The sequence below is a fragment of the Python bivittatus genome, unplaced genomic scaffold (genome assembly GCF_059951505.1).
Source record: "Python bivittatus isolate LINGU-HERP-01145 unplaced genomic scaffold, Pbiv_v1 ctg000330_np1212, whole genome shotgun sequence".
NCBI lineage: Eukaryota > Metazoa > Chordata > Lepidosauria > Squamata > Pythonidae > Python > Python bivittatus.
Genome location: NW_028277058.1, coordinates 29,830,502 through 29,858,494, shown reverse-complemented (window position 1 = coordinate 29,858,494; position 27,993 = coordinate 29,830,502). Strand labels below are relative to the sequence as shown.

Below are 27,993 nucleotides of genomic sequence, written 5' to 3'. Positions count from 1 at the left end.
GCTTGAGTAAGTCTCCCCCACCCGCGCACCCTCCTCTAGCTCCTCTGCACTTGCGCTGCACCTTGCTGGCCACCCATGCACCCTCACGCACCCTTCCCAAGCCTCGCTACACTCACACCATGCCTCCCTAGCCACTCGCACACCCTCCCCCTCCACTTGCACACCCTTGTGCACCTTCCCCCACCCAACAGCACCCACCCAAAAGCCCCTTGCGCTGTGCCTCCCCCACTACTCACACATCCTCATGCACTCTCCCCCACCTGGCAGCAGCCCTCCAAGCCCTGCCACACTCACACTGCGCCTCTCCCATCTCTCACGCACTTTTGTGCACCCTCCTCTATCTGGAAGCCACCCCAACCCACCTTGTGCCGTGCCTCTGGCCACTCATGCACCCTCCCCCATCGAGCAGCAGCCACTTATCTGCCTGCTGACCTGCTTGCAAGCTGCCTGGGACTTGCAACTTCTTGCCGGCTTCTCCACTGACTTTAGTTGTTTGAAGCTGGCAGGAAGTTGCAAGGAGGTGGTCACTTAACAATCCACAATCCTTGTTTAACAATGGCAACGGGGACTGCAGAGATTGCCATTGCTAAGCAATGTGGTCATGTGACATCGCGCTTTATGGCCGCATCACTTAGCGACTGAAACTTTGGTCCCAATTGCCATTGTAACCTGAGGACTCCCTGTACATCTTAATTTGCTGGAATAGGCTGAGCATATATTCCAGTGCTATGCATCACTGAAAGTAAATATACATCAGAGTGAAAGTTACACAATAAATAAAAACCTGTTTACTGATCTGGATGATAAAATTAATTGAGTTCAGTTCACAGAGCTACGCCTTTTTAAAAGGTAGAGCAGGGCAACAGGGAAAGGAGACAGGAAGGGTTGGAGTCTGATAGATTAAAGTATATATATTTTGTACAAGGTAGAAACAAGAGTTTAATGAAAGTTCTGACAAGATGGAGGAAGGAGGTAGTCAGAAAGGAACAAATATAGTAGTGATGGGCAGGAGATAAAATGCTAGAAGTAAGGCTGTTCCAGGGGAAAGGGGATATGAAAATTATTGTTTATTTATAAATCATATTTCTAAAAAGTGCCCAACTCATAATGATTCAGGGTGACATACAGATTAAAAACTAAACCCAATACAGTAAAATTGTTGGCAATAGCCAAGGAACCAGACAAACTACATATTAATAGGATTTTACTCTGGGGCACATATCCCACTTAACCCAGGGCCTGGGAAAAAAGCCAGGTCTTCAAGCCCATTTAAAGGCAGCAGAGTTGGAGCAATACAATTCCAGAGAGCAGGCACTGCAACAGAGATGGCACATCTTCTACGTCCCATCAGATGACACTGCTTTAAAGATGGAACCTGGACCATGCCCACTCTGTCACCTCTAACCTAATGGGCAGAAACAAAGAGAGATAAGGGTTTGGATAGTGCATCAGCATCAATCCCAAGGAAGATGGGGAGGAATGAGGCTTATCCATTGGGAGAACCTCACATATATTAGGGAGTCTATTCTAAAAGTCACTAGGTGTAAAGTTTTATATGTATAGTTGGGCCTGAAGGATAAGCTGAGAGTACTGGTATTAAATTGGGAAAGAAGGATGTACATGCGTGGAAGTCCCTACATGTTTACCCCACACGTTTTACACCTTTTACAAATTTCTGTATATTTAGTACGAAGATCTGAAAAAGTTTGTAAGCACTTTTTTGTCATGTTATCCTTTGCAATATATTTACAGGTAGTCCTTGGGTTATGACCATTTGTTCAAAGACCATTCCAAGTTACAGCAGCGTGGAATGAATGGTACTTATGACAGATCCTTGTAGTTCCAGTCATTGCAGCATCTCTGTGTTCACGTAATCGTGATCTGGGCACTTGGCTCACGATTACAACATCACAGCAAGCCGTGGTCACGTGATCACGATTTCCAGTGTTCCCTGCCAGCTTCCCACAAGCAAAGTCAATGGGGAACTGAGCAGGAAGTCAGAAGTTGTAGTCACGTGAAGTCCTCACTTGATGACCTGTGCAGTCCTTGTTTAATGATGCAACCAGGACTGCTGGAATTGCCATCGCTAAGCAACACAGGCATGTGATTTTGTACTTATAACTGTGTCGCTTACAACAGCAATTCTGGTCCCAATTGCCATCATAAGCCAAAGACTACCTGTATTTCAACTCCCTTTATGTTGGAAGGTAGAATGTCACCGCTAGCATATGTATATCCCCTTCCCAAAGTGCTTTGAAAAACTTGCTTGGAATAAACTTAGATTAAATAGGTTCAATATAAGGCCACTCTTGATATTGTCAGGACGCTTATGGGCATATGCAACTGGGCAACTGGCATATGCTTGTATGCCCAGTTGCCCACCAGGCTTCCTATCCCACTTGATTTTCTTGTTTTGCATGGCCAGTTTATCATTTTATAAACAAATACTGTAGTCCCCGTTCTCCCCATCACAAATGTAATGTCTACAACATGCCTAAAAATTCCAAATATACTCACCAACTTTGGGACTTGGAGATCCCTGTTTTATGCTTTTATGTTTTGCTTTCCTTCTGGCAGCCGTATTCAGTGCTCATTTGTCTCCAGAACTGTCTGTATTATTATATAATACAAATAATAATGATTAATTATATAAATAAAAGTATTGATAATATTGATATTATTACTTTGTTGTTTAGTCGTTAAGTCGTGTCCGACTCTTCGTGACCCCATGAACCATATTGCGCCAGGCCTTCCTGTCCTTCACTGCCTCCCTGAGTTTGCTCAGTTTCATGCTCATTGCTTCAGTGATGCTATCTAACCATCTCATCCTCTGCCGTCCTCTTCTCCTTTTGCCTTCAATCTTTCCCAGCATCAGGGTCTTTTCCAAAGAGTCCTCTCTTCGCATTAGGTGACCAAAGTATCTGAGCTTGAGCTTCATTATCAATCCTTCCAATGAGCAGTCAGGGTTGATTTCCTTTAAGATTGACTGGTTTGACCTCCTAGCAGTCCAGGGGACTCTTAAGAGTCTTCTCCAGCACCACAGTTCAAAGGCATCAATTCTTCGGCGCTCAGCCTTCTTTATGGTCCAGCTTTCACAGCCATACATTACTACTGGAAAAACCATAGCTTTGACTATGCGGATCTTTGTCAGCAAGGTGACGTCTCTGCTTTTTAATATGCTATCTAGGCTTGCCATAGCTTTCCTCCCAAGGAGCAAGCGTCTTTTAATTTCATGGCTGCAGTCTCCGTCTGCGGTGATCTTGGAGCCCAAATAAATGAAGTCTGTTACTGCTTCCATTTTTACCCCTTCTATTTGCCAGGAATTGATGGGTCCAGATGCCATGATCTTAGTTTTTTTAATGTTGAGTTTCAAGCCAGCTTTTGCACTCTCCTCTTTCACCCTCATCAAGAGGCTCTTTAGTTCTTCTTCACTTTCTGCCATGAGGGTGGTATTGTCTGCATATCTGAGGTTGTTGATGATTCTCCCTGCAATCTTAATTCCGGCTTGTGATTCTTCCAGCCTGGCATTTCTCATGATGTACTCTGCATATAGGTTAAATAAGCAGGGTGACAGTATACAGCCTTGTCGTACACCTTTCCCTATTTTGAACCAATCGGTTGTTCCATGACTGGTTCTAACTGTTGCTTCTTGGCCCGCATACAGATTTCTCAGGAGATAGGTAAGGTGGTCTGGTACTCCCATCTCTTTAAGAACTTGCCACAGTTTGTTGTGATCCACACAATCAAAGGCTTTTGCATAGTCAATGAAGCAGAAGTAGATATTTTTTTGGAACTCTCGTGCTTTCTCCATGATCCAGTGAATGTTGGTGATTTGATCTCTAGTTCCTCTGCCTCTTCGAAACCCAGCTTGTACATCCGGTAGTTCTCGGTTCATGTATTGCTGAAGCCTAGCTTGTAGGATTTTGAGCATAACCTTGCTAGCATGTGAAATGAGTGCAATTGTGCGATAGTTTGAGCATTCTTTGGCATTGCCCTTCTTTGGAATTGGAACATAAACTGACCTTTTCCAATCCCGTGGCCACTGTTGCGTTTTCCAAACTTGCTGGCATATTGAGTGCAGCACTTTAACACCATCATCTTTTAGTATTTTAAATAACTCAGCTGGAATACTGTCATCTCCACTAGTTTTGTTGTTAGCAATGCTTCCTAAGGCCCACTTGACTTCACTCTCTAGGATGTCTGGCTCAAGGTCAGTGATCACACCAGGGTGGACATCAGGGACATTAAGATCTTTCTTGTATAGTTCTTCTGTGTATTCTTGCCACCTCTTCTTAATCTCTTCTGCTTCTGTTAGGTCCCTGCCTTTTTTGTCCTTTATCATGCCCATCTTTGCACTAAACGTTCCTTTCATATCTCCAATTTTCTTGAAGAGTTCTCTAGTCTTCCCCATTCTATTGTTTTCCTCGATTTCTTTGCATTGTTCATTTAAGAAGGCCTTCTTATCTCTCCTTGCTATTCTCTGGAAATCTGCATTCAGTTGCTTATATCTTTCCCTTTCACCCTTGCTTTTTGCATTCCTTCTTTCCACAGCTATTTGTAAAGCCTCATCAGACAGCCATTTTGCTTTCTTGCATTTCTTTTTCTTTGGGATGGTTTTAGTTGCTGCCTCCTGTACAATATTACGGACCTCCGTCCATAGTTCTTCAGGCACTCTGTCTACCAAATCTAACCCTCTAAATCTATTCATCACCTTCACTGTGTACTCATAAGGAATATGATCTAAGTCATACCTGAGTGGTCTAGTGGTTTTCCCTACATTCTTCAATTTAAGCCTAAATTTTGCAGTAAGAAGCTCATGATCTGAGCCACAGTCAGCTCCTGGTCTTGTTTTTGCTGTCTGTATAGAGCTTCTCCATCTTTGGCTGCAAAGTATATAATCAATCTGGTTTCGGTATTGACCATCTGGTGATGTCCATGTGTAGAGTCGTCTCTTGTGTTGTTGGAAAAGAGTGTTTGCTATGACTAGCTTGTTCTCTTGACAGAACTCTATTAGCCTTTGCCCTGCTTCGTTTTGTACTCCAAGGCCAAACTTGCCTGTTATTCCGATTACTCCTTGACTTCCTACTTTAGCATTCCAATCCCCTATGATGAAAAGGACATCTTTTTTTGGTGCTAGTTCTAGAAGGTGTTGTAGGTCTTCATAGAAGCGGTCAACTTCAGCTTCTTCAGCATCAGTGGTTGGGGCATAGACTTGGATGACTGTGATGTTGAATGGTTTGCCTTGGATACGCACTGAGATCATTCTGTTGTTTTTGAGGTTGTACCCCATTACTGCCTTTCCCACTCTCTTATTGACTATGAGTGCAACTCCATTTCTTCTAAGAGTTTCTTGCCCACAGTAGTAGATATAATGGTCACCCGAATTAAATTCACCCATTCCCATCCATTTCAGTTCGCTGATTCCCAAGATGTCGATGTTCAATCTTGTCATCTCATGTTTGACCACATCCAGCTTGCCTTGGTTCATAGATCTTACATTCCAGGTACCTATACAATATTGTTCTTTACAGCATCGGACCTTCTTTTCGCTTCCAGATACATCCACAGCTGAACGTCCTTTCGGCTTTGGCCCAGCCGCTTCACTCCTTCTGGAGCTACTTGGAAATGCCCTCCGCTCTTCCCCAGTAGCATATTGGACACCTTCTGACCTGAGGGGCTCATCTTCCGGCATCATATCTTTTAGCCTTTTAACATTGTCCATGGGGTTTTCTTGGCAAGGATACTGGAGTGGGTTGCCATTTCCTTCTCCAGTGGACCACATTTTGTCAGAACTCTCTGTCATGACCTGTCCGTCTTGGGTGGCCCTGCACGGTATAGCTCATGGCTTCACTGAGTTAAGCAAGCCCCTTCGCCACGACAAGGCAGTGATCCATGAAGGGGATTATTATTACTATGATACTTTAAAAATGGAATCCTGCTTTTCACTAAGATATTCACTAATAAAAAGATGAATACCTTATAATATATTGAAAAGTTACATGTGGCCAGGCACATAAATTGGGAAGACTATACTAATTTTGTGATACTGAGGCTCTACTGACAGATTTTTTCAGGAAAATTACTTAAGCTTCTTTTTTTATTTGCTTATCTAGCATTAGAAAAATTATTCATTCACTTTTGAAAAAAAAATTAAAAATCTGATTAGACTTTCCTAAAATGTTGAGAGGCACTGCTATCTCATGTTTTCATCTCAGAATGATTTCTGAGCAAGCAAGAAAGGGCTAGATTTGTTGCGAAGATTTTTTTTAAAAAAATGCATAGAGTAGGATGTTCCTGGAGCGTGGAGCATTTTTGCTGTGGCTCATTATGGTTAAGCTAGTTTCAGTGATTGCCTTGTGTCCTAACTCCTGATCTCTTAAATCATGTCCTCTCTGAGTCAATATTGTATGGGTACAGTTTGTGGCAGTAATAACATTTTAATAACTTTTCTTCACAAAATAGATGAATCTTTCATTGTATGAGATGTGCAATCCATACAGGTAGTCTTGGCTTATGTCCATTTGTTCAGCAACTGTTCAAAGTTATGGTGGCACTGAAAAACATGGACGTACAAGTGATCCTTGAAGTTCCAGCCATCGCAGCACCCTTGCAGTCACGTCATTGCAATCCGGGTGCTTGGGTGTCCAGCTCATGAGTACGACATCGCAGGGAGCTGCGGTCACATGATTGCCATTTGTGACCTTCCCTTCCGGCTTCCCACAAGCAAAGTCAATGGGGAAGCCAGCAGGGAAGGTTGCAAGTCACTCCAGTAAGTCCTTCCTGCTTTGTCTCCCACCTGCAGTACACCCACCCCCACCTGCTCATGGCCTGCACTGGCCCTCCCAAGCCTCCCCCAACTCATGTGCCACCTGAGCCGGCCCTTCCCTGGCCTCCCCTGACTTGTGCGTGGCCTGTGCTGGTCCTCCCAGGGCCTCTCCCATCCCCACATGGCACCCCTACGGTCCTTACCTGGGACTCCCACCTCTTCCCGCTTAATGACCCCCACATCTTGGGGTTACGATGGCAACCAGGACTGCCGGGATTCTCATTGCTAAGCAATGCAGCCACATGATGTCACACTTTATGAGCGCATTGCTTAACGATAGCAATCCTGGTCCCAATTGCCTTTGTAACTTGAGGACTACCTGTAAAAAGAAATTCCCCGGTATTAAATTAAAAAGCATTGAGCAACAGCAACATAGGACTGGTCATTATAGCACTAAAGTAAGAAGATATGAGAAACAGTCTTGTTTTAGCTAAAAGCCTGGAAAGAAAAATAAAGTACAAGAGCTAGCAAATCCCTTTAGGCAAGGCGTTTTCTAAGGGGATACTACTTGAGAAAAGATCTTGCTCCTAACAAAGTCTACCAAGTCTTAATCAGCAATAATACCAGGCGCAAAATGTTTTATAAGAGCAGAGGAGTGCAAATATTATGTTATCTTTCTAAAGCGGGAAGCTCAAAAGACAAGTAATAGTGTTTGTGAGTTTTGCCAGCAAGATAAGATGGAATCAGTTATTAATCTTATCATTTTACTACCATTGCAAAAACATAATTTTGCAGTATCTTTTTAGTTTTATCAAAACTAAAAATTGATTACATATTATTTTTCGATAGATTGAAGAACTGAAGCATTCACAAAAGATAGAAATAACAAACATCAAGCTGGAAACAGCAAGAGCAAAGAGTGAGATAGAAAGAGAAAGGAACAAGATTCAAAGTGAACTTGATGGTAAAATATTAATATTTCAATTATTTAATATAACCAACTATAAATGTTATATTGGGTGGAGATATTATACAGGTAGTCCTTGTTTAGCGACTGCCTCAGACAGTGACCATTCTCTGTTACAACAGTGATGAAAAAGTAACTTTGCGACCAATGCCAGCATTTATGACCTTTGCAGTATCTTTCTCTCTCAGTCATGTGTTCACCATTGCAGTCAATTAGTACACGTCCTGTGCCTGCCCATTTTTTTCCCAACCCCCGCAGAACAGAGAGATTGCCTAAACCAGCAATCTCTTCCTGAGCTGCTTTTCTCTGCGGCATCAGCCATCTGTATGAAGTGCTAACTGCAAGTTAACAAACTCAGCTCTGTGACCTTAATTAGTTGATTACAGTGCTCCTAACTTGCAGCTGCTGCCTGAAATTGACCAGACCCTAAATCAGTTTCACACTAAAGGCTTTTGTTTTCCTCCTAAGCACCTCAAGCTAGGCAAACAGCTGGTGCTAGCTCATTCCTTTGATGTGTATTCCACATGCAAAGGGTAGGGGGTGGTTAAGAGGCAAACAAAAGTTGAAGGTGTGAAACTGATTAGTCTTGTCAGATACAGGCAGCAGCTGCCAGCCCACTATCCCCGCACCAGGGTGAGCATTCCAAAGGGCTGGGGAGTGTGGAAAAGGAAAGGACAGTCGTAGTCATGTGATTTCCCACTTAACGACCACTGCTTAATGACAGCTGCCAGTCCCAGTTGTGGTTGCTAAATGAGGACTATCTGTAGGAGACTGAAGGCTTATAATGAAACTTACATGTGACTATTAGGCAATTATATGTGGGCTAAGTAGGGGTCAATTATATTTTCATAGTGTCTGCATAAAGATTCTAGTATTTTTAAATTATAAGTATTTTTAAATGTATAACAACAGGATTACATTCAGATAATGAAATACTTAAGAAAACTCTTGAGCGGCACAAAGTGCTTTCAGTAGAAAAGGATCGTGAATTAGTACGTAAAGTACAAGCTGCAAAAGAAGAAGGCTTCCAGAAACTTGCAGCATTACAGGAGGAGAAGTATGTACATTTTTTTTTTATGTTTTCTTGTCCAGCTTTTTTAAAAATAAAAACTGCTGCCTAAATGTCTGCCTAATACTCTGATTATAATGCACTGTGCATTCTGTCCTGGCTATAAAACTGATGTTGATTTCAACTGCTGTTGATATTTCTATTATGCTTTTTCGGATTACAGTGCATTTTTAGGTATCCCATTTTGTGCTTCCATATCCTTTTTATAGCCAAAGAAATGTGTTTGCTTGTGTCTGTGTCATCCATGAAGAAACACGTTCAGTTTTTGCTTTAATCCTGGGGCTTTGCCAGCAAGAGATTCTCTGATATATAGAAGTTGTATGTATGAGGGGGACGCAGAAAAACCCAGAATTATCTTCTGGAGGGCGGGCCCCTTGTAGTACAGGCTTCTCCCACTAGGTGAGTGTTCTAGGAACCCATCTGCATCAGCGTACCAGCTGGGTTGTTGTGAGAGGCTGTGTTGGGCTTCAGTGAGTTTTTTTTTAGAGACTCTTTCAACGCGTTTGCCTATTTCGTGATGGGTGATTCGTGCCTCGCTTGCTCACGCCTGAACAAAGAGACAATCACTTGACTGCGTGCTGAGCATTCAGCAGTTTTTGACCAAAAATGGCATGACCCTTGTGCCCCACCCTCCCTGTTCACCCGATCTCACCCCATGCGACTTTTTCTTGTTTCCCCGGATGAAAAAAGTCCTCAAAGGGAAACGTTTTGCTGATGTGGAAGAGGTGAAACAAAAAATGGCCAAAGCACTAAATTTTTTTGTTTAAAATAAGGGAGTCGGCTATTAATCAAACAAAATCGACGAGTTCAAAACCTGTTTTGAGCAGTGGAAAAAACATCTCAATAGGTGCATTGCATCAAATCGAGAGTACTTTGAAGGTGACTGAAGTTTGAACGTGTAAAAATAAATACACAATTTTTTATAAATAAATTCTGGGTTTTTTGGGGTCCCCCCTCATATATGCTTTAGTGTGATGCTGGCATGGTTTTTATGGGATGGGTTTCTGCTCTGTTATGGATATCTGGTCTGCTTATGAGAGCCAGTTTGGTGTAGTGATTAAGGCATCAGCCTAGAAACCCGGAGACCATGAGTTCTAGTCCTGCCTTAGGCACAAAGCCAGCTGGGTGACCTTGGGCCAATCACTCTCTCTCAGCTCTAGGAAGGAGGCAATAGCAAACCACTTCCGAAAAACCTTGCCAAGAAAACCGCAGGGACTTGTCCAGGCAGTCGCCAGGAGTCAATGCTGACTTGAAGCCCCCCCCCCCCAAAATGGGTCTGTTAAACATAATATCATTTAAACAACTGCTTTTTACAGCTGTTGACTGCGTTTCAGGTTAGAACTTGAAACTAAATTAACTGAACTAGAGAAGATCAGAATGGAACAAGATACTCAGAGGCAATCAGAGAAGGATCAGTATGAAGAAAAGATTTCTTCTATGCGCTTGGAAGAAGACTCCACTAGAAGGGAAATCCAGAGTCTTAGGTAAGGTACTCTATAATGATTTAATGTATTTAGGAAGTTCTCAGAACTTACCAATTCAGTTACGCAAGATGGGCAGTAGAGCAAGCACTTAGCTTCCAATAAAGATAAAACAGAACTACTACTACTAATGCTATCTGCTTATACAGCACTTTATTAAGTCACCAGTTTTTCTATTACATTAAATTTGATAAAAATAAAAGTTTCTTTGCAGCAATTTCCCATGCAGATTTTGTTATCCATATCTAATTCTCCAACATTTTTATATTTATTTATTTACTTATTTACTTATTTATTAAACAAGTTTATATAGCTGCCCATCTCACCGCAGGCGACTCTGGGCAGTGTACAACAAAGCTAAAAACAGTCAATAAATACATTAAAAATATAAAAAGTAAAATAAAACAAGAATAAAAGGATGTTAAAAATAAGGGAGTCACCTCACTAATTCCCCCATAAGCAATATTCCCTTCCTTCAGCTTTGTTATTTTAGTTTAAACAAAATCTATTAAAATGGATCTTAGAATCCATTTTCAGTTAAGAAAAATGAACACAAGAAAAAAAATAAAGATGGGAATAAAAGCAGAAAAACCAACAAGAGATATCCTTTTTCCTGTTTCATAAACTCAGAAAATGTTTTAAATTTCTTTATATCTCTCTTGTTATTTTTGTCACTTCTTCCTTGGCTACCAGATCAATTAGCATTTAACATCCAGGGATCAATGTATAATTTGGCCTTTATTATTTATGCAATAATAATGCTTTCCTGACTGAAGCCTTTGCTGCTTCTTTATTAGAACTAGTGTAATATTTCCCAATGTCAGCATTCTGCAGGCTTACTGTCATTATAGTTTAGTGTTCAGCTTAATTAATTTTTTGAAATTCAACAGTTACTGGACAGCTCTAATATGTACGTTTCAAAGTTTTTCTATATGTCCCAACTTACAATTTGAGTTAATCCTCGGTCCTTGATTAAGATAATCATTGTCCTCTACAGCAATTAGTGTAGCATTTTATGCTCAATTAAGAATTAAAGGACAGTTTATGTCATCCAGAATGTTTGAACACTTCAATTCTATTATATATTCCACTCTGTATCAAATGTTGTTTAATTTGAAAATATCATCTACTTGAGTTACAACCATTCATTCAGTGACCGTTTGAAGTTACAGTGGCACTGGACGAATAGTACTTATGCCTGGTCCCCGAAGTTACGGCCGTTGCATCACCCCCGTGGTCACATGATCAAAATTCAGGCACTTGACAGCCTACCTGCACTTATGACTGCAGGGGCTCTTCAACTTCCCCCAACCACCTGTCTCTCCCCATCTCTACCCTTTTGGCCACCCTGCACAGCAGCACTCTTCAGTGGCAATGGTGGGGCTGAAGTAGAGGTCTGAGGCCTTCAGCAGTCTCAGCAGCCACCATTGCCATGAGCCTTAACTTTAGCCCCAGTGCTGCTACCACTGAGGAGTGTCGTCTCAAGCCCCGCACCATGGCCAGCCACCCCAGGGCCACTGTGCTCCACAGGCCCTGCCACACCAAGTTGACCTTAGCCATCTTCCTCCCGCTGCTGACGAGGCACACCCAGCCTGGCCCTATGCGAGGCAACTGCTGGCTGCGCCAGGCCTTTTTCCCAAAGCTACTCATGGTGTTCTCCCAAGAGTGCATCATGAGAATGGAATGTGCTATTTGGAGATAGGTGGGGGGCAGTTCAAGAGGGGGTGATGCTTCGGAAAGCCTTTGGACAGCTTCTGAGGCCTTCTGAAAAACATGAGAATGGCACGCCCACTGTTTTCCAAATAGCACACCCTGATGCTTCAGAAGCTTTCCAAAGGCTTTCCGAAGCATTGCGAGAACAGAGCATGCTATTTGGAGATAGGCAGGTGGGGGGAGTTCAAGAAGAGGCAGAGGTGGCAGTCCCTTACCTTACCAAGACTTGGGTCTGGGAGAGACCAAGCTAGGAATAGCTTAGATGGGTTGGGTCCTTACCTAACAACTGGTAGGATTTGGTTAACAACAACAATGGGGAGTCCTGGGATTGCCATTACTAAGTGATGTGGTCATGTGATGTTTTGTCTAATGACCACATTGCTTAGCAACAGAAATTCCAGTCCCAATTACTGTTGTAACTCGAGGACTACCTATACAGGTATGTTTTTAAGGAAGTATTTTACAGCTCTAATTTGTATTGATTTGTAGGCTAAAGATTCAAGAACAAGTTACTGCTTCTGAGGATCTAGAAAAAGAGAAAAATGAAAATGCAAATCTGAAGCAGGTAAGAAGTTGATTTATATTCTTTCACCTATTTTAATTTGTAGCAGTTCATGTGATATTAGAGGTTTTATTTCACTTCATTTTTTTTTTTTGTCTTTTTCTGTTTTGATTGCCATCTTCCATTTCAAGAATTGAAAAAGAGACTTTCTGGCCCCAAAAGCATATGAATAATTTACAAGAATCTGTAATTTATTTGGTGGTAGTATTTGGTGTTAGAAGGAATGTTGTCTCTGACACAACATCTTTTTTACTTTCATTGTCCTGGTAAATAAATGTAATATTCTTTATAGTCTTTTAAATTGTTCTCTCACACTTTCCCCATTACATGATGATGGAAATGAGGTGTGTGTTGATTTATTCCCATACTACTTGGCATTCCCTTCAGCATTCTCAGCAAGTTTACACTGAACCTGATCTTCTGCAACAGAAAAAGCATTGCATTCCCAGTTCTGCATGATATGTGCTCTAAAACCCTACAAGCAACCTCCATGATTCATTCATTTATCCTCAACAAATGGGAAGCTGCAAGGTGGGGTTTTCAACCCAATAGAGGGAAATAGATCAGTGAACGTCTAAATCTATTCTTCCTTAAAAACATAACCAACAAAGGCTCTTCCTAAATCAGGATTTTGTTTCTCACAATGGTTCACTTTGAGGTGCACACAAACAGGAGATGGAAAGTAAATTTTCTTTCAAATCCCCAATAAACTATCATGTTCCATTTCTGTTGAGCCATTTTGGACTGGCTAGGACCAGAATGAAATCTGGAGGAATCCTGGAGTGATTTTATAGCAAGGAGGGCAAGGCTTGTCTGTGTCATCTTGACTTTCCCTTCTATGTGCTTGTCTGCCTCTATTTCCCACTGCTTTTCCTCCTCTCATTCTCTGTCACTGAGAGCAGTAAGGAAAAGTCTCCCAGAACAGTATGTCCTGCTAGCCCACCCACCTCTTCCCTTCCCTCAGTTTCCTTTCCCTCAGCTGCTACTGATATCTCAGCATGTAATAGCCATCCCTGCCTCCCTGTATTCCCAGCACCTTCCCTTCTTTTCCCTCATTCCTTGCCTCCCCTCTGCCACTGCTGCTGGGGCCAATGTCCATATGCCCTGTCTTAGCCCAACCTACCTTAGAAGGTTGGTGTTGTAGGGAAAATCAGAGGAGAGGCAGGTATGTACTCCCCCACTAGAGCTCCTGAAGGAAAGCAGGATGTAAGCCTAGCAAACAAGCCCACATTCACCAAAGAAACCCTTTAGCCTTGGATTTTCCCACTGATTCCTCCCCCCTCCTGCTCAGAATAGCTACATTTCAATTTGGATTCAGAATAAAACAAATTCAGTTCATTCTATATGTAGACCAAAACATTCAAAGCACATATAGACATGGCCAAAAGTATTGGTACTCCTCCCCCACTTTTTCCCAGATAGTTCCAATTTGTCATGAAATAAGTTGAAACTGGCACAAGTAAATGGCATCTACCATTCTTTATTCCATAGTCCATAGAGCAGACACTTTGCTTTGATGTATTACTTAACATATTCTAGTAAATAATAAGAAATAAAAATGGCATAGACATAATTATTGGTGCCCCTTGGCTAATGTTTCGTTACTCTTTTGAGGAAATAACTGCAATCAAGCATTTTCTGTAACTCTGAATAAGACTTCTCAGCTGGCAATTTGTCCCACTCTTCTTGAGCAAACTGCTCCAGTTGTCTTAGGCTTGATGGGTTCCTTCTCCCAACTTGTGAGTTTCAGCTGGTTCCATAGATGTTCTTTTGGATTTAGATCAGGACTCATAGCAGGCCCCTTCAGAACAGTCCAATGTTTGCTTTTCAACCATTCTTGGATTCTCTTCGGTGTATGTTTTGAGTCATTATCCTACTGGAGGACCCATAACCTGCGACTGAGACAGAGCTTTCTAAGAATGGGCATTATGTTTCACTCCAAAATCCCTTGATAATTTCATTCTGCTCTGCACAGATTCAAGACATCTAGTGCTGGAGACAGCAAAGCAATCCCATATCATGGAGCATCCTTCATGTTTCACAGTAGGGATGGTGTTCCTTTCTTTAAAAGCATCATTTTTTTTCTTCTGTGAACATGGAGCAGCTGTGGCATACCAAAAAACTCTAATTTTGTTTTATCTGTCCAAAGGACATTCTCCCAGAACTGTGGCTTGTTAACATGCATTTGAGCATACTCCAGTCTGGCTTTTTTGTGTCTATCTTTCAGAAGTGGAGTCTTCTATCATGGAGGCCATTTTTATTTTCAACCCTTGTTCTAATGATCCCTTGAATTAACTTAGCCTTTTTCACAGCTGCTGCAAACTGAGTAGGTATCTTCATTGAACTATCCATTATACCCCAAGATTTTTTCCTGGTTATTTACAGACAGTCGAGACCCCATCAGTGTCTATGTGAAATTAGGATTTTTGCCTCAATATGCATCACTTTACACTTACTTAAACTGAACTACATTTGGTATATTGACCATTCTAAAGCAATTTTTCTGGAGCATTTCATAATCACTTTTTTTTTTTTTTTAACTATCCTGCATAGCTGGTATCATCTACAAACCTGGACATAACTTATAAACACATTTAAAAGAACCAGTCTCACCACATAACCTTTACACTTCTTTCTTCCATTGATTAAGTTTCCCATTTTATTCCTACTCTTTGCTTTCTGTTTTTATTATTGTGTCTCTCAGTGTCTCCTTAATAATTCCTTCACTCAGACAAGTGTTTTTTCTGAGATTGCACAATTACTGTACTCTGTGAGCCCAGCACAGCTTGTCTAAGGCACCACTGATAGGAACAAACAATGCACCCATTCCAGATCCAAAGCACCATCCCCTCTCTGCATATAAAAAGTTGTACATCTCTAGTGGTCAGATACTGTCACCCATATTATTTCTGTGGAGAAATTTGGTATTCCAGTGTATTCTAGCATATTATTTTATTCTTCTTTGTTATAAAGACCAATACCTCCCTTAGTGCACCTTTAACCTGTTCTTTCTATGAAGTTGTAGTCAGGAATGACTATCCCATTGATTCTTTCCATTCTACCAGGTTTCCATTCTCATTTGTGGTCTCTAATTCTGCATCTTGGTTTTGAGGCTTCTAGCATTGGAATGAGCCTTTCTCACAACCTTTTTTTAAATTTGATTGCCATGTATATCCATTAACCCACTTCCAAAATTGACCTTACCTCTTGTATTATTATCCTCACTTCATCGCACTTGGCATCTTTTATCTTTTTTTTTAATGTTGTATTGATTTTATTGTAATTTCTATGTTTGATTGTTGAGAGTCAGGCAGCATACAAGTTTGATGATGGTGATGGTGATGGTGGTGATGATGATTGTTTTCTGAAATGTCTATACCTTTTTGAACTGGTTGGTGCCCATCACCTGTCAGCTTTTCCTCAGAGACAAGTTTAAAAGCTGTTCTGCCACTTTTTTGATGTCAGCATCAGAGCTGAAAGATGATAACCAGCACTTTAAGTTTCACCTGAAATATACTGGAAGCCAATGCAGCTCATGCAACAATGTTGTTGCACAGATAAACTTTGGAGCACCCAAAAGTGCATGCATTGCATCATTTTGAACCAGTTAAAGCTTCCAAATGTTCTTCAAAGAAAGACCCATCTAGAGCACCTCTGAAGACCATTTGCTGGGAGACTAGTATGCTTCCTTGTGCAGTTACTTGGCTACTGTAAGAATAGACTGCTGGGGGTTTGATCCAGCAGGCCACTGCTTATGAGTGACAGTAAGCAGAATCTTCTGTACAGGAACAGGGACAACTGGCACACAAGACAAATCTGTGCAAAGGCTCCCCTGGTCACATCTTCCACCTGCCCTTTGAGTAAGAGCCATGAATCTATGAGGACCCCAAATTGTGTACCAAATCTGTCTGGGGAATGCTCCATATTGTTTCTCTTTTTGATGTTTGTTTCTGGAGATGGGAAGTCAGGATTCTCCTCCCACTGTTTTCTTCTCTACTAAATTCCTCTGTTTTTGATTCCCGCAGCACAAATTCCCCTGTTCCTATTTGCTCTCTCATTCTCTTGCTGTGGTTGCGAGCTTTCAATTGACTTCACATAATGAGAAATGTATGAGGGGAAGGATACCTAAATAGGCCTCATCTATCACTCTAATCTCATTTTTAAATGAGCCATATTTTATGGTGATGAATTGTAGTTTGTGGGTTTGATGAAGTACTTCTGCCTTACTGCCACTCAATTCTTTTAGCTAATTCTGAGTTCAAAAGTTAGGGAAAGAATAATTTCTTCATGAGATTTTTTTTACATTTAATTGTATTATTATCTTTATAGAGCAGCATGAATTTTTAATATTGAACTACTCATTCTCTGCACTCTGAATTTGAGCATGTAACCACTCCTCTTTCAAACAGCTGCTACTTAGAACAATGCCTTCATTTAATGACCAGATTGGCTTGGGGAAATGTAATCCTTTCATAGTCCTATACAGATATTACTCAAGCATAGACGTAAGGGAGACTGGAGAGCTGAATTGGACTTCCTAGGCCATGGATCTAATTTTTCAGAATCCCTGATCATACTTATTTCTGATACATACACATACATAGACACATTTCTGTCATATGAAAATGCATATTCAGCTGAATACCCAAAAACATTCTTTTTGAAATATCTTTATTAAAAGTACAGATTTCAAAACAGAAAAATCATGTATTAGTGGGTACATTCAGAACCATAGAAACCATATAGCTTATCCCTGCTCTAGAATTTTGATAAATGAAATTGATTACTTCATAAAATATTTCTATTACAGCAATTGCATGATCTGCAGTTTCGAGTGGCTTCACTTTCACAGTCAGAGAATGACTTATTGGATTCCAATCAGAAACTCAAAGAAACACTGGAGAGATTAAAACATGAATGTCGGAATGCACGAAGTCAAGCAGAAAGAGCTCAGTCAGATTCAGAGAAGTATGATTTCACTGTTAATGCAATGCTTCTATTGCATCTTTTTAACCAAAAAAATCAAATGACATGGAGAGTAAATTGCCCTAGACATTTAGTATTGGTTCATTTATCTGTAACATAATTTTCTCTGAGGGATTTAGAATATGTATTTATCAATCATTGTTCCAGCCCATAGAGCATCAAGCAAATCTGTATCCTTGTTTCACTTCTCTTTAATTTTTTTAATAAATATCATAGTGAGTCATTTACACACACCTTTTACATGTACACATGGAGGATTGGCAGAGAAACATTCTGCTTTATGCAAACAATGTGGTCTCTTCAGAATTCCCATAGAGCTCGGAAGACAACTGGGAGTCCTGGCAGAATATGGTGAGGTGAACCATTTGGAAATATCATAAAATTATGGCCTTTGTCAGGAGGTCAAAGACACATTCCTGACACATAAATGGGAATATCATTGAGTGGATTCCATGTTTAAAGTTTTGGGGTAGTGGTTTATGCTTCCGGTTCTAGGAAATCTGTCCAAATTGGCAGAGGAGTGCTCCACCAGTCTAACAATTTTTAAAAATCAAAATAAGGTTAATACACACAGCCCTTAAATTATTTGAAGCTAAGCTCAAGATCATCTTTGTGGAGTCCAGCTGTTTGAACAGTTTTTATAACTTTGCCCCTTTTGTGTTTGTCTAGTCCAAATTTTTAAGTGTTGTGTTTCAGTATCTTGTAATGTTTCTGATGTTGGCTTATGACTGGAAACAAGTGGAGATCATAATATATTTTATCTGTACTCTATTTTTGGCTATGATTACTGAAGGATGGCTATCCATACTCTTGGAAGTGAACTCTTTGAGTGAAACTAACATCCCTTGGGCTCTTCATTACCTGGGCTTCCAGCTGACCAGAACTCTTATTAAATAGTGTATAATGGACCGAGAACACCAAAATTACTTAACCATTTTGGGTCAGCTCAATTGAAACTCAGAACATTTTAGTTGTTCTAGGTTTCAGCAGAGACAAATTCTAAGTGGTTCTTCTTGGGAAATAGAGCAAAATTAGTATGTATCACTCCTGAGTCCCTTTTTCCTCAGCATGGCCTATGTGTCAGCCTGCCCACTGATCTCAGTGCATTCCTTGCCTGTAGTTGCTGCTGGTCCATGTAACTCTCCCCCAGTTTCCATGAGACACCACCATGCATGACTGATGTTTTTGCTTTTTTCCTGTAGTCTCCTACTCCTTGAACATTTGTATTCTAGATGCATGCACAGACCAAACACACATGTTCCAGGTCCTTGCCCAGAGAGAAAAGGTGTAGTTTGGTCTCTCTGGACCATCCAAATTTGGCTGTTCCATGCAGGGAGGATTTTGCAAAAATGCCCTTTCTCTTGGTGGTGCTCACTTTTCAGCCCTCTACTTTTGGTTCTCCCAACTGTTGTCCTCCCTTCCCCAAACATCCACCTCTTAAGATAATAATCAATTGGAAATAAGTGAATAGGCACCCAACATAAAGCTGGGACAATGAATTAAATGGACAGACTGCTGTTGACCAATCTCAACCACTGTTGAGATTGTGGTTGCTCATATAGACTGCTTTTACAAGATATTTTTAGTTTGTTAGTGGTGACTTTTTAATCACATTCAATTGTGAATCACTAAGTGTTGTAGATGAAGATGAGGCTTAATCTTTTGTCATCAGTTTTAAGACAATGGCTTGATTAAGTATTTATTATGAGCATTTATTATATTTGACAAATTGTTTCTGAAAAGAAATAAAGCAATTGAATTTTAAAACACTCATAGTGCTTTAACTGATCTATTTTATATATAGCAATATGCACAGTTGATGGCTGCACAAAGTAACTTGAGAAATTAGGCACAAAAGCATTACTATAGCTGTATGTTTCATATTTTTAAATGCATCTGAACACTTTAAACGCCTAACTTTTCTCTTAATATCTCTTGTTCTGTGCATGCAGCCTATATATAATTGTTTCAGATAAATGAATATGGAACATTTGCAGAAGCTGTTTTCTTTCCATGATGCTGAATGTCTCTATGAAGAACAGAGTATTTGTATTAAGATTCTGAAGATTCTGTGTTACTGGCAATGCTATTGTCTGATTTTGGGGAGCCTCAGGCAAGATTCTCTGATGCTTGCTTCATGCATTGCTGCCACTCTCATGGTGATTGCAGCAGCTCCTCTTCTGTCAGGCTCAGCCCAAGAACGATAATGAAACACTTCAGTCCAGTACAGTTCCTTTATTTGCTTACACCCTCTAGACAGAATGTCGCCAGAGTAACTCTACACTACAGCAATTGGTGGATATACCCCATGATATTCTAGGGAGGGGCTAGTCTCAGCCTTTTCTTCTTCTCATGGTCTTGCTGCAGACTGAGAAAGCGCTTGCCTTGTCCTCCTCTCTGGAATGCACTACCTCCCTCCTGATAGCCTTGATCTCCCATACCAGTCTTCTCCTCACAGATACCTTCCATTACATCTTCTTTTGGTCCTACAGTCACCTTGACAGTAGTAGCAATGGGTGATGGTCAAGTGAAGAGGGGCTATGAAGATAGGTTGCCTGTGTTATGCTAGCTAAGCAATAAAAACAGCAAAAAAAAAAAAGCAAAAACTCCCAGCACTCCCAAAGACATCACACTCCCACATATAAACACAATTTTTTGGATTCTAGCCTCATTGTACCCCAACTTGTGGGAAAAGCCAGCTCTTCAAGGCTTTCTGGAAACCTAGGAGTGGGGACCTGCCAGATCTTAGGTGGAAGGGGCCACTATCGAGAAGGCTTGTTGCCTCGGTCCCACTAGATAGCAACATTAATGGGAAGAGATCTATAGAGACCTTTCTGTATAGCTGGATAGAGTTTATTAATAGTTTAAAGGAGTTCTTTTAGTTTTCTGAAGCTTCTCAGCATGAAACCCTTTACAGATTGCTTTTTGCTCAGTGTTTATATTGTGGAATAAGAAACATGCTTTTTAGGGTTGTCTGGAATTATTCTTAATACCTTCAGGTGGCAAACAAGGATTGCACTCATATCTGTGGATTTACAATGTTCACTTCTCTTAAGAAGTGGAATTGATTTGTAAAGTAATTAATTTGTAAAGTATTTTCTATTTATTAAGATTATTGTATATTGTAATTTTAATTGATTTTAACTGTTTTGTAAACCGCCCAGAATTGTTTCAATGAGATGGGCGGTGACAAATTTGATAGATAGATAAATAAACAAACAAACCACTGTTTCTTCTTTCTAGGAATTTGGAAGACAAACAGGTAAAGTGGCTTGAAGAAAAACATAAACTTATTCAGCACAACACAGAGATAGAAGAGAAGTATAAAGTGACAAAAGAGAAATTGTATCGAGCAGCAGTTGCTCAGAAAAAGGCATGTTTTATATATACAGTAATTCTGAAAGAAATTCTTCCCTCTGTCTTAGTTGAATCATATTTCTGTGCCACGGTATAGCTTTCAGAATGTCCTTATCTGTGAATAATGAAATTACATCTGTTACCAAAAGTTTCTTTAAGTTCTGTGTGGCTGAGAAGCCATAATATCTAAACTTAATATAGACATAATTGTTATCTTAAACAGAAGTACACAACCTGAGGCTAATTTTAATTGGGCTAATGTGGCCTAATTCATATGAGTTACTTTGAAAACATCACGAGTTGATTTGCTAGTTACTATTTCAACCTCTCTTTCTCCTGATGAATATTTGTGATTGGATAAATTTTTGGTCAGACTGCAACTCCAGGAAATGAGTTACAAATTTAAATGTGGAGGTCAACATTTTAAAAAAATGTAAATATAACTCTCTATGTATATTCTATTAATTACAGAGAAAGACACTTAATGACAACAAGCAAAAGAAATTACTGAATAAGATAGAGCTCTTAGAAGCCAAGAGAGAAGAACTAGAAACAGAAAACCAGGTGTTAAACAGGTATAGCTTTATGTTGTTTGATCCTGAATTGCATGATGTTTCATACTGTTGCTGTTAGAAAAGGGAACATTCACTTTCTAGGTATAATCTTTGCTGTCTTATTTTAAAAGAAAGCCTTACAGCTGGCTGTATATTAGCCCACATTGGTCAAGACCACAGGCTCATTAAATTCATTTGCAGATTTCTGAAAAAAAGATGTAGAAACCTGTATGTATGTATGTATGTACTGTATGTATGTATGCTTTGTTCATGGCACTACTGTGGCCTTGAAACTGTGGTATACAGGTAGTCCTTGCTTAACGACCACAATAGGGACTGTAAAATTTGTTTTTAAATAAGTCACACCTAATTTTACAAACTTTTTGTCATTGTAGTGGTCATTAAGTGAATCACGTGGTTGCTAAGTGAATCATGTGGTCATTTAGTGGATCACGTGGTTCCCCATTGATTTTGCTTGCCAGAAGCCAGCTAGGAAGGCCACACATGGTGATCACATGACCCTGGGATGTTGCAACCATCATATATGCAAGCTGGTTGCCAAGTGCCTGGATCACGATCATGTGATCATGGGGGTGCTGCGATGGTTGTAAGTGTGAGGACTGGTTGTAAGTCCCTTTGTTCAGCACTGTTGTAACTTCAAACAGTCACTAAATGAATGGTTGTTAAGCGAGGACTACCTGTATCAGGAACTGTTTTAGAAGTGTACAAAATACTTCAAACTCAAAAGATACCTCTTCCAACTTGTCATTTCACATTCAAAATAAGCTGTTCCAACCCTCTTGGAACTGTTTTAAAGATGTTCAAGCTCTACAGGAAGCCTTTTGAGGTTGAACAGGACAATATCAATCTTGAAATATTTCTAATGGCCTTGGAACAGCCCATTTTAGACTCAAAATGTTTTTATTTTAGTGATCACAGCTAAGGGATATCAAAGGGATCTGCTTTGAAGTGATAATGTTTTGTTTTGTACATGTAAAGAAAGCAAAATTTTAAAATCTTGTGTTCGATTTGTCCATGAGCTTTTATTGATTGATTGATTGATATTTATTATAGGCAAAATATTCCTTTTGAAGAACACCTCCGCCTTCAAAAAAGACTAAAAGATCTGCAGCGGAGACATAATGAGTTCCGTAGATTGATCCTTTTTCCCAACATCCCAATACTGAACCCAACTAACTTACTATCTTCACCTTTGGTTCCTGGACCAGAAGTATCCTTCCCTCTCCTTCAAGTATGTAATATTCCCATACAGTTGCTTTTCATATAAAAGACAGCAGGTGATAGCAGTGTTTTGAAAAGCGTAAAAAATGTAGTTTGTATTTTCTAGTTTTCAGTAATAGAATGTAGATGAAACAATAATTATGGTAGTATTGAAAGGGAGGTGAGAAGTTGAACCATGCCATCAATTTCTTTTGAAAGAAATTTCCAAAATGTTTTACCACATGGAACAGAAAGTTGGTATGTGGTAAACAAACCCTAACCTTAATTATATAGAAAAATAGTAATACCACTTCTTCATTTCTACTGATATTAGTTAAAATCTTACAATTTCTGTGTTTATATAACGATTCTTACAACGAAGCCTACCTAAACTGTAAGTTAAGCTATGTAATACTCTTCTAATTCCTCTGGCTGCAGGAAAGCTCCTATAAATCAATATAATATGCATATATTATAGCCCACAATCTAATTTTAAGGTGCTCTTTATTGTTGTCTGTTGTATTAAAGGTATTAAGTGTTTGTTTTTTGCTTATACAGCCCAATATCTCAGAATCAGAATATATTATTGAAAGCCAGTTTGGTCTAGTGGTTAAGGCACCAGGCCAGAAAGCAGGAGACTGTGAGTTCTAGTCCCGCCTTAGGCATGAAAGTCGGCTGGGTGACCTTGGGCCAGTCACACTCTCTCAGCCCAACTCACCTCACAGGGTTGTTGTTGTGGGGAAAATAGGAGGAGGAGGGAGTATTAGGTATGTTCACCACCTTGAGTTATTTATAAAAATAAAGTTGGGATAAAAAATCTAAAAAAAAAAAGCCAGAACCAGTAGCCTGCTTCTTCCACAGCTCTACAATACAGTGGTACCTCGTTCACGAACTTAATTCGTTCCACGATTCTGGTCGCCAACCGAATTGGTTGTGAACTGAATCAAATTTCCCCATAAGGTTCAATGTAAATAAGGTTAATCCGTTCTGACCTCTACGAATGTGGTCGCCAACCAAATTGGTCGCCAACCAAATCAAATTTTCCCATAAGGTTCAATGTAAATAAGGTTAATCCGTTCTGAACCATATGTATTTTTTTTTTAACCACAAAAATATGAAACAAAGTACAGTACAGTACAGTATGAAGGAAGGAATGCAAGAGAGAGAACACTAACCTTGCTTGAGGCAACGCCAAAAAGCTTCACAGCAAGTGTCTGTCTGCGACCGCAAGCTCACCTAGAGGAAGCCACAACCACGTGTCAGAGCAGGGAAGATGGCCACGGGTCGTGTTTGTCACCCGATGCGGAGTTCGCGAACGGAAGCAAAACTTTGCGAACGCTGCTGTTCATGAACCGAATAGTTCGTGAACAGAAGCGTTTGTGAACCGAGGCATTACTGTATCTTTAAAAATGAAAGTGTTTAGTAATGTGTTGCATTCCTTCCTCCCTCTCCTTTGCCTTTTAATGAAGGAGGAGCAGCATCAAAGAGAACTTTCTCTGCTTCGCAAGCGCCTGGAAGAATTAGAGACTACACAGAGAAACCAATTGCGAGAACTTGGTGCTTCTACTGAACGACCTCACTCGGAAATAAGTACTGAATCAGAGAGGAATAAGCTTGTTGAACAATGTGATCTATCATCTGGAGATGCCAAATAAACCATCAAATACTTTTCATCTTTTGCCAAAAATCCATCTAAAAGTGCCGTGGAATAAGTAAAAGCTCTATTCTACGTCATTTGTATTATTATTAATATTTTTATATATATATATATATATATATATATATATATATATAAAATTAAAATATTTGGAAAATAATTTTCTAATTTTAAACTCTAAGCAATCATGTTGCACTATAACATTTTGCTAATAAGACGTTTCTCAATTTTTTAATAGTTTGGCTGTCTGAAAAAAATTATAAAGTTTCCATTTTTCATCATTCACCAAGCTGGACTTTTGTAATCTTAAAATACTGAGAAAATTGAAAACACTGTTTGAAGTTTGTTATCATTGTATGAATTTTGTCCACAATTTATCTTTGAAAAAGATTTTACTATCTGCACTTTAATACATTATGAAATATCAAGAAAAATAACAATCACGTTTTAAGTGAATATGAATATTGCTTGACCTTCATGCAAAAAGATGTTTGTGTGTGTTTCAGATAAAAGTTTTGTTAACTAATCAAATCTATTTATAATATATTTTTGTAAAATCCATCTTCTCTGTGTTTTATTTAATTATATAACGGTCATATTAAAAAAGCACAATTTGGAGATCAGTGGATTTTTTTTAATCTACAGTTCTTTAACTCCTAACAAGCTGAGCAAAAAATGGGAATTTAGTTCTTGTCTATCAGTTCATTTCTAGGTATCTCTAAATTTTGTGCATTATATGAAATAGTTTACTACAGCTGTTAAAAGCAGAGGCCTGGTAAGCTAATAGAAGATTGGTTTTTTGTAGCCTAACTTAGACAAGTCCTGTCAAGCATAGTTTTAAAGTTGTTCAGCAAACTAACTATACTGGGTTTGAATTTATTTTAAACCATCAGATAATATAAGCACCGCTGCAGTGCATTTTAGTTTTGGATTTAGGTGATTGGTTGCTGCATGAGTCATTCTTAGAAGATTCTTAGAGCTAGTCAGTGCAGAGTTCACATCAGGACCTGGACTACTGTTTGGTAAACCAGTAATACTAAGACACAGGTAAGCATCTTTCTAGTTCATTTCTGCGTCAGCTGTAATTTGAGCACCAAAATGCCACATACATTTATGGGACTATACAAGTATAAGTAATAAGGTGCCAATAACCAGGAGACATCAGAACAGTATATCCAACAGTTTATAAAGCATTCTAAGTTTTTAATGTACCAAGATATACAACTTGTAGAATTTCAGTGACTGCTATATTAATTTGCTTTGAGAAGCTTCCAGTCAATGTTAATAAGCCCACGCTAAATGGACAAATCATCTCATGGTATAAAGAAATTCCTGCAGGCCAGATTCTGCCATTTTTTCTGGGGTTTTGCTAACATAGAATGGAATTATTCCACCGTCCAACAAATTCAAGTCATTCTGCTAATCTTATGTATGTTTTTAGGATTGATACTGTATATAGGTGAAGGCTGTTTTTTACTGCCAGTTCATAGGTATTCAAGTGACCAAATTTGTAAATCAGAAGAGTGACTTCTGCTACATTAGTTGGTAGTGAAACATGTTCTAACTAGCATTTAATTCTGGATGACTGTGTTGAGCTGACATATTGCTGAAACATAGCTGAGTGAAGAGTTAGGATTCATCTTTCCCAACTCTACCTAGTGGGCTGTTCAGCAAATTTGATAAGACACCAGTGGGGGAGGGACAATTCATGTGCTGGTACACTGATTTCTTGAACTAGCTGTAATGGTCTTAGAAGTAATATTTATAACATTTTTGAATTTATAATAGTACATGGTCACCCAACTCTAACAATGTGGCTCTGGGCAGCATACAAAAGAAAAAGAAACCAAGAAATGCAACCACAAGGAAAATAACACAATGCAACTAAAACAATAAAATGGCAATCAGACTAAAATATAACTCACCCAATTGGGATTCCACTCATCCTGATCCAAGGGCCTGGAAAAGAACCATGTATTGACTGCCTTTCTAAAGGCCTGCAGAGTTGGTGCCAGCTATATATTGGGGGATAGTACATTCCAAAAAGCAAGGGCCCCCACATGTTGGCTTTTTTTTATTGGGAGACATCACTCTTAAGTAACTCTGGATTTCATATTCTACCCAATGAGTATGGACAAGTTCTAATTGGTATTTGGCCCAATGCGTGCATCACAGCACATACAGAATTAGGTATTGTGTTTGGATGGAGCTAGTGAACTGAAAGTGGGGAGCTCTGTGTAGCTCTGTGGTCATAGACAGATCTTTCTATGGACTTAGATTGGCAGGAGCAGAGGACTGATTAAAATAATCCAGTCACTGATACTTTGGAGATGGTTTCCTGAATGCACCTCATCTGTTGAAGCTCTACCTCAGCTGTGGAATAAAAGATGGCCTAGGTAGTTGACACTATTGTTTCTAAGCTCCCTCTTCTGTCTCACAGAACCACATTAGCCCTTTGCTTTACTAGAATCTTCAGGCTGATGAAGCAGAAGGGATGTCAGCTGAAGTGCAAGTAAAGGAATTGCCCTGGGGTACCATAAGTTTTTCTTGTGGGTTTTTGCTGTCTTTACTGTTTTGTGAGTTGCCCAGTGTTGTGGTTACAGCATGGACAGCTATATAAGTTGATGACTGATGGATAGGTAGATAAATCAGATCCAGCACAGATTGAGGCCCATCTTAAGATCCATTTGAAATCTTACTCCATGGCAGAGGAGGTAGCAAAGAAGAGTACTTTTCAATGCCTATTGTGCTGATACTGATTTTCTGTACAATAAGGCATCTCCTTCAATTTGCATTGTTCATTGCTAATAAAATAAATGGGTTTTTCTTCAGTTTGGATTCTAGTGTTGGGCAGATCATAGGGATTTTACCTAAGCAACTGCTTGTTCTGTTGTCTTTAGGAACTTTTTGAAAATCTAGACGAAAGGATGTCCAACTCATCCCTCTTGTCTGATTAAAAGAGCAGTGCCAGACTGGCCCAAGGGTAAGGAAGTGACCAGTGCAGTTTTGTATGTGTGATGTATTTCCCCTTTGTAAAGGAGGCCAATACTGAAGAAAAATTCCCTTGATCTGGGAGATCTGTGGAATTATAGGCCAATCACAGACATGTCATTTTTCAGAGAAGTGACTGAAGAGATGGTAGATTTGTAACTCCTGATGTATCTGAATGAAATTTAATTTGACCCATTTCAGTTGGATTTTCAGGTAAGATATGGCACTAAGACTGCTTTGGTCACCTTGGTGGATGGCCATCACCCCAAATTGGTTAGGAAATTGTAGTTTTGCACTTCACATCAGTTTTCGACATCATCTTTCATAGTAGTCTATGGACCACTTGGCAGGATTAGCCTTGGGGTACTATTTTGTAATGGCTCCAGTTCTTCTTATTGGACTGATTCCAGAAAGTAATTTTAAGGGACCAGTTTAACACAGCATCTAATAGGGTTTCATCTTATCATGCATACATCATGTAGTTTAATAGCTACATGAAACTGCTGGGCAATCATCTGGAAGTCTGAAATGAGGTGCCATCAATCATGCTGATGACTCCTAGCTCTATTATTCCTTACCACCCCTCTAAGGAAGCAGTAAGTACCATTGAACATTGCCTAAGTTCAGTAATAGGCTAATGATGGAGATTAAGCTGAACATAAATTCAGA

At 39.7% G+C, this 27,993-nt stretch overlaps 1 protein-coding gene across 2 annotated transcripts in view; it reads left to right on the top strand.

Moving 5' to 3' along the window:
* CEP83 (centrosomal protein 83) overlaps window positions 1-24,951 on the top strand; it is a 40,966-nt gene extending 16,015 nt beyond the window's left edge. For both annotated transcript variants that reach the window (XM_088141891.1, XM_088141892.1), the window contains exons 8-16: window positions 7,616-7,730; window positions 8,646-8,790; window positions 10,137-10,286; window positions 12,486-12,561; window positions 17,369-17,526; window positions 20,788-20,917; window positions 21,373-21,476; window positions 22,530-22,707; window positions 24,146-24,951. In XM_088141891.1, the coding sequence (XP_087998017.1) occupies window positions 7,616-7,730; window positions 8,646-8,790; window positions 10,137-10,286; window positions 12,486-12,561; window positions 17,369-17,526; window positions 20,788-20,917; window positions 21,373-21,476; window positions 22,530-22,707; window positions 24,146-24,331 (1,242 nt within the window). In that variant the 3' untranslated portion in view covers window positions 24,332-24,951. The remainder of the gene's footprint in view (window positions 1-7,615; window positions 7,731-8,645; window positions 8,791-10,136; window positions 10,287-12,485; window positions 12,562-17,368; window positions 17,527-20,787; window positions 20,918-21,372; window positions 21,477-22,529; window positions 22,708-24,145) is intronic.
* Window positions 24,952-27,993: the final 3,042 nt, after the last annotated feature.